The sequence below is a fragment of the Ochotona princeps genome, chromosome 19 (assembly GCF_030435755.1).
Source record: "Ochotona princeps isolate mOchPri1 chromosome 19, mOchPri1.hap1, whole genome shotgun sequence".
NCBI classification, from domain to species: domain Eukaryota; kingdom Metazoa; phylum Chordata; class Mammalia; order Lagomorpha; family Ochotonidae; genus Ochotona; species Ochotona princeps.
Window position 1 is genome coordinate 32,945,725 of NC_080850.1, and position 7,442 is coordinate 32,953,166.

The following is a 7,442-nucleotide window of genomic DNA, read 5'->3' on the forward strand; positions in this document are numbered from 1 at the left end:
CTTCAGCCTTAATTGGTGAACACTGAGCCTCCAGATCTCTCTGGTTCAGCTTCTCAGGCTTCCTTCTAATCTGCCAGGATAGGAAAGAGGCTGTTGCATGTTTGTGAACATGGTGAATGAGGCAATCTGGGGGATCTGAATATTTTCATTTATAGAATTTGGGGCAGTCTATTTTCAGTATCACCTGCATCCTAACTTTAGAGCTATCTGATGATACCACCACTTTCTAAATTCATCTAGGAATTGCAGTGCAAGCAGGATTCTAGGTTTTAGCATTTCTGGTGCACTGTTTGCTCTTGTCATCTGCTTACCAGATTCCAAAAAATGTGTTCACATTCTGTTGTTCCTGTGTTAGTCTGTTGGGACTGCCATCAAAAATACCACCGTCTGTGTCACTCAAACAAAATTGATTTCCTTACAGTTCTGCAGGATGAATGTCTACAATCAAGGTGCTGTCAGAATTGGTTTTTGGTGATGCCTGTTTTCCTGGCTTGTAGACACTCACATTTTCCTTGTGTCCTCACATGGCTTCTTGTCTTGCCTATGGGGAGCACAAGATCTTTGGGATCTCTTTCTCATCTTACGGGGCATTCCAATCCTATGGGAGTAGGGCTTTATCTTTTATCTCATTTAACTTTAATTATCTGCTAAAAACAGCTAAGAGTACATAGAAAATTCATGTGTTAGTCTATAATATTTTAGTTTATATGTTCCGTATTTGACTTATGCCTTTTAAAAGAAAGATTTATTTATATTTGAAAGGCAGAATTACACAGAGAGAAGGAGGGGCAGAAAGAGAGGTCTTCCATCTACTGGTTCACTCTTCAAATGGCTGCAGTAGTTGGAGCTGGGCCTTTCTAAAGCCAGGATCTTGGATTTTCTTCTAGGTCTCCCTTGTGAGTTCAGGGGCACAAGAACTTGAGCTATCCTCCTCTGATTTCCCAGGCTGTAGAGGGAGCTGGATTCAAAGTGGAACAACCAGGAGTTGAACAGGTGCCCATATGGGAGGCCAAAGATGGAGGCTTAGGCTGTATGCCATGGCACTGGCTCCTAATTTGTACCTTTTAATTGTGGCTCTCAAATGTCCATGCGATAACAAAAATGAAAATCCTAGGATTTCTAGCATTGCATTTTATTCTCTTTAGGGAGGGGTTCATCTTCTCCCTGCATCTTCTGACCCTACCTTTGACCCATCATCTTTTGATTTTTTCCTTTGTGGCTCTTTCAGTACTTGGAGAGAAATCTTCAACTATGAAGATTCAAATTCAGGTTAAACAGTATGTATTTTGTTTGTTAGTCATCTGCAACTATCATAATCCTTGTGGAAGTAAAGTTAGCTAGGCATATGAATTATGTAAAAATGACAATTATCTTCCTTAAATTTCTAAAGAATTTTAAGTTTCAAAGCTAAGAAGCAAAGGGGTTTAGGATGTGACTGTGAGTCTAGTCTAGCCTTATTCCTCTGTCATGGGCAGGCCCCCCTTTTTTTTTTTTGGTGGGGAAAGCAGGGTGGCAAATAGATGGGAAACCTCCACTGTGATGTTTTAAGTCTTTCAGTTTCTTCAGCTGAAAGGTTGGCATGATAATAAAGCATGTCTCTCAAGATCTTTGTGAAAACTTGCCAAGATAATGCATGACGCTTAGCACAAAGCACTGAATAACACTGGAGCTCCAGTGAGTATTTGCAAGGAAGAGTAAAGATCATAGACTCGTCTTATGTAAATTAGAATTAGAAGCTGAAATATAATATTTCTTTCTTTCTGGCCTGGGAGGCTAATAGGCAGTATGGCTACTGATACAGCAAGCTGCCAGATGTTCTGGGACCTCCACCTTCTTTTGTTTAGCTCTGGTTTTCATCACTAGGGTATGGCGTTCAGCTTCTGGATCCAGCACAGCAGTACCAGTCATACCACATATATTATATAGGAAAAAGTGGAGCAAAAAATGTGCAAGGGTTTGTGCTAGTTGCTTAATGTATATATGTATGTATATATAAATATAAAAATATATATTTTTGAGAGAAAGGCAGGAGAGTAAGAGGGTTGGTGGGGAGAAGGGGAGGGACAGAGAAACACACATGTGAGAACATGTGAGCTCCATCCACTGATTCACTCTCCAAATGTCCATAATGGCCAAGACTGGGCCAAGCTGAAAGTGGGAGCTGGGCACCAATGCAGGAGGGAAGTGATCACCACCTGCTGCCTCCCAGGACGTGCAGCAGCAGAAAGCGCAGCCAGAGGAGGTGAGAGTGGAGCTGGCCCTCAAACCCAGGCCCTCTGATGTGTTTTGCAGACATAGCCTTGAGGGCATTTAGCCAAATGCCTCCTTTGCTACTGGTCTTTCACAGTGTTTCTTTAAAGCTGCCATTCATTTTACGGACCTCGCTTAAACTACACGAAAATCAGGAAAATGAGATAATACTTACTTTTATTTTAAATATTTGTTTGAAAGGCAGAGAGGGGGACACAGACAGACAGAGCCAGAGTGAGAGATAGTTAGCCTGGCTTAGCCTTGGCTACTGTGGGCATCTGCAGCACTAGGAAATTAGTACACCTGCACACAGCCTTGATAGTGGTGCACTGTGAAGACGGCTTCCTTGGAATGTAAGTGCACCAACGAGGAATAGTCACTGAACTCTTGAGTTTCTTCCCATTTCTGTCTTAACAAGACATTTCACTCTATCCCAAGACTCCATAGAGTTCGATTTTATTCACAGCATCTAGTCAATGAATAAATTAAGTCAAGCAAAAACATTTAAAAAATGATTTATCAGACTCACATTTTGTGAGTCCATACATGTGTGTGTTCTTGTGTGTGTGTATCTTAGGGCATATATGTTTACATTTCTCAGCTCTGGTAATCTGTTCCAACTCGTACCCTACTGGCAAGCAAATCAGTCTTCAATAGTATACATATACAGTGGTTGGATACATTGAGCACTTACCGCATGCCAGGCAATATCTGCATGTTTACATGCAGATTCTCAGTTTTCATCATCCAGGGAAGTGCTTTTTTTTTTTTAAGATTTATTTATTTTTCTTGGAAAGTCAGACCTACAGAGAGGAGAAAGAAAGATCTCCCATGCACTGGTTCACTCCCCAAGTAGTTGCAATGGCTGGAGCTGAGCTGATCCGAAGCCAGGAGCAAGGACCTCCTCCGGGTCTACCACACGGGTGCAGGGTCCCAAGTTCCCGGGCCATCCTCTGCTGCTTTCCCAGGGCACAGGCAGGGAGCTGGATGAGAAGTAGAGCAGCTGGGACATGCACCGGTGCCCACATGAGACCCTGGTGCATGCAAGGCGAGGATTTTAGCCACTAGGCTATTATGCTGGGCCCTGGGAAGTGTTTTATCTTTCATCTTAACTCAAAAAGTTGGTTAAGTCTTCTAAAAGGTTCATTTGCCCAAAGCCACACAACTCGGTGGTTACAGCATTAAGTGGAAAAGCCAGACGCTAGGTGGCTCCTAAACCTCAAGCCCACCATATACTTAATAGTCAAAGTTCTTAATCTAGGATTCAAAGCATTCCATAGTATCACAGATCTCTTACCTTTCTTCTTGTTTTTTTTTTTTAAGATTTATTTATTTTATTACAGTCAGATCTACAGAGGAGGAGAGACAGAGAGGAAGATCTTCCGTCCGATGAATCACTCCCCAAGTGAGCCGCAACGGCCGGTGCTGCACCGATCCGATGCCAGGAACCTGGAACCTCTTCTGGGTCTCCCACACGGGTGCAGGGTCCCAAAGCCGTGGGCCGTCCTCGACTGCTTTCCCAGGCCACAAGCAGGGAGCTGGATGGGAAGTGGAGCTGCCGGGATTAGAACCGGCGCCCATATGGGATCCCAGGGCACTCAAGGTGAGGACTTTAGCCACTAGGCCACGCCGCCGGGCCCTCTTCTTGTTTTCTATCCCAGACTGTCTACTCTGTTCAAACTGGTTGACCCGGTGCCCCCCGAAGCTCCTTATTTCTTCCAGATTTTGCTCAAACTTCCTGTAGCAATCTTACCCAATCTTTGTCTCCAGGTCCAGTGCAACTTAACCTCTTTGCTAATACTCCAGGATACAGTGAGCAGTTCCTCTTCTTGATGGTTACCATGTGGCTGTGGAGGCTCTTGGTCCTCTAACACTGTATTCCAGTAGAGGTGACCTGTTTGAGACACAAAGGCTCAAACACATGCAAGTCTTAGTGATCCCCTCCCCGCCTGAGGAGGCACTTACAGGCCAGGATCGGGTGCCCTGTGTGTGGTCGATGACATGCTGTATGAAGATATACTGAGATAAATGAAATTGTCTACTGGAGTGTGCGGGCCTGTACGGTGGCAAGACCTCCTGCTGCCTCTTCGTCCTCAGGTCTGAAAAGGCTTTTGAGCTCTGTTACCTTTCACACCCCCTCGGTCTCGCTTTTGCGCATCACTGCACCACTTGTCGAAGTTTGGGCTTAACCACGCGCCTGGGCCCCCCTGGGAACCGTTAGCGATGGCCTCCCTGGACCAGGTGGCTCTCCAGCATCTTTACGGGGACAGGAGGAGGGGCGGGGTCGCCAGGTGTGGAGGAGAAACCCAGGGTCCAGTTGACAACAACTACGCGTTTTCGAAAAGCCCGCGTGCGGCGCCCCATGCATATCCGTTGGACACGCCCCCCTGCGCTGCCCCTGGGCGGGAGAGGGCGCGGAGACGGCAGGTTGGCCGCATCTGCACCGAGGGGGGACCCCGGCCAGTGCGCACCGGGGGCGCGCCCGTCCAGCGCCTGCCGACAACGGAAGTGGGTGCCACGGACTCGCGGTGATTGGTTGCACTTCGATGCCCCTCAAGGGGCTGGCGCGAACTCCACCGCGGAGCCGGGAGAGGGGCTCTGGAGAGGGGAGGGGGAGAGTCACTGGGAACAGCCGCGGAGCTGACTGGAAATGAACCGCGGAGGCCTGGGACGGCCCGTTGTCGGGGCGCTCCTACAAGCCTGCCAGTGACAGATGGGCATGAGGAGGAGTGGCCAGGGCAGCCGCGGCCAAGGGCTTGAATAGACCGCGGAGGGCGGGGAGGCGGTGGTCGGGCCGGGCGCTGCGGCGCGGTAGGCGGGACCGCGAGGAGCGAGGCGGGGATAGGCGGGCATCCCCAGGCTCCCGTGCGTCGGCGGTGACGCACGCATCGGGGCGGGTGCGCGCGCGTTCAGCGGCCTCTTTGTGTGGTTCCCAGATAGCGGAGCGGAGGTGGCGGCTGCTTTGGTGGCCTTGCAGGCTCCTCGGCTCGCCTCTACCGCGCGCCGCTCCCCTTCCCGCCCCTCTCGCAGTTCCTTTCCTGCTCTTCCCTCGCTTTCCCCGCCGGTGAGCGGCGGTGGCGGCTCCGGCGACGGCTGGGCCCTAGGTGTGAAGAGGCCTCCTCCAACGGTCACGGCCACGGCGAAGCCTCGGAGCTCGCAGGGCGGGGGCAAAGCCCGTGCCGTGGGGATGGAGAATTCCCAGTTGTGTAAGCTCTTCATCGGCGGCCTCAACGTGCAGACGAGTGAGTCGGGCTTGCGCGGCCACTTTGAGGCCTTCGGGACCTTGACGGACTGCGTGGTGGTGGTGAACCCCCAGACCAAGCGCTCCCGATGCTTTGGCTTCGTGACCTACTCCAACGTGGAGGAGGCGGATGCCGCCATGGCCGCCTCGCCCCACGCTGTGGACGGCAACACGGTGGAGCTGAAGCGGGCCGTGTCCCGAGAGGATTCGGCCCGGCCCGGCGCCCACGCCAAGGTGAAGAAGCTCTTTGTCGGGGGCCTGAAGGGAGACGTGGCCGAGGGCGACCTGATCGAGCACTTCTCGCAGTTCGGCACCGTGGAGAAGGCGGAGATCATTGCTGACAAGCAGTCGGGCAAGAAGCGTGGCTTCGGCTTCGTGTATTTTCAGAACCACGACGCGGCGGACAAGGCGGCGGTGGTCAAGTTCCATCCGATCCAGGGCCATCGCGTGGAGGTGAAGAAGGCCGTCCCCAAGGAGGACATCCACCCCGGCGGGGGCGGCGGCTCTCGGTCCTCCCGGGGCGGCCGGGGCGGCCGGGGGCGTGGCGGGGGTCGAGACCAGAACGGCCTGGCCAAGGGCGGCGGTTACAACAGCTACGGGGGCTACGGCGGCGGGGGCGGCTACGGCGCCTACGGCGGGGGCGGCTCGTCCTACGGGGGCAGCGACTACGGGAACGGCTTCGGCGGCTTCGGTAGCTACAGCCAGCACCAGTCCTCGTACGGGCCCATGAAGAGCGGCGGCGGCGGCGGCTGGGGCGGCCGCAGTAACAGTGGACCGTACAGAGGCGGCTACGGGGGCGGGGGTGGCTACGGGGGCAGCTCCTTCTGAGAGGGTCAGCACGCCTGGCAGCGGCTCTAGGGACGGCTCTTCCAAACAGCCCGGGTGGGGTCAGCTCCTAAGTCCCTCACTTGTTCCACCGCCCTCCCCGTTTCGCCCTTGGGGGGCCGTTGTGGCTGTTTACCCTTGGGAGACCCCGGTTTGCCTGCCACCTCTCTCTCGCTGAAGGCGGACTTGACCCCACATACACGTTTTTGTGTTACAGTCATTGATGGACTCTATTTTTTTATTATTACTTGGACTTTGGTCGTTTTTATACTAGCAGAATGTCTTGTTTTGATTTGTGTTATTTGGGGCGGGGGTGGGTGGGTGGGAGTGAACTTGCTGATTCTGTAGCAAAACCTGGGCTGGGGTTTGGGATTTGGAGGGTAGTTCACTTTGTTGTAAGGACTTGATACCCGACTATAGCATTTTTTATGAAATCTACTTGGATCTCTTGCCTGAAATTTGGAAGTGTGTACAAAAATCATTTTTATGTTTTATTTTTAATAAATCATTGTGTTTGACCATACATGTCTTTTTTTTCCCCCTAGGATCCATTCCTTATCTACTTTAAGGTATTCTTAAAAGTTTAAGGAGTTTTTGGTGTGTTAATTCTTAATTTTGGATGTGTACCTAGAAAAACTTCTAAGAGGGCCTCTGGTTTTATTCTTGCCCTGTTTCCTTGCTAGTGACATGTTGAATTTTATCCCTTTCACACAAAACTTAAAGTGCTGGATGTTACATTTTAAAATGTGCATCCATCTCTTGTACCATAAGATTTACATATCGTTTTTACATAGTTGGTTACTTCTATGAGAATTTACTTAAGTGTGTACTGTGTAAATCTAAAGAAGTAACTTGTTAAGCTTGTACTTTCATTCATAGAAATTGCTTAAAAATTTTCAGGTGGCTGAGTTCCAACCCTCCTGCTGATTGTCTTTACTGAACAGCTACAAGTAAGGGTTATGTTTTACCCTCACACTAAATACATTTTTGTATTTTCAGAGTCAATTCAGTTTTTCCCTGTTATATCTGAACTGCTGCCCTTTTTCGAAATCCTAGCAATCTTTGTAGCACCATCTACTGACAGAATGGCAATATAGCTGTGAAACAGTTGTTTTTAAACATCAGA

At 50.1% G+C, this 7,442-nt stretch overlaps 1 protein-coding gene across 1 annotated transcript; it reads left to right on the plus strand.

The window, feature by feature from the left end:
* Positions 1-5,287: 5,287 nt before the first annotated feature.
* Positions 5,288-6,836, plus strand: HNRNPA0 (heterogeneous nuclear ribonucleoprotein A0). Its single transcript, XM_004586435.3, has one exon. It carries the CDS (start codon positions 5,438-5,440, stop codon positions 6,317-6,319), a length of 882 nt encoding a protein of 293 aa, XP_004586492.1. The 5' UTR covers positions 5,288-5,437; the 3' UTR covers positions 6,320-6,836.
* Positions 6,837-7,442: the final 606 nt, after the last annotated feature.

Excerpts from the sequence above, each read along its gene's own strand:
- HNRNPA0 (XM_004586435.3), top strand. The coding sequence starts at position 5,438 with ATGGAGAATTCCCAGTTGTGTAAGCTCTTCATCGGCGGCCTCAACGTG.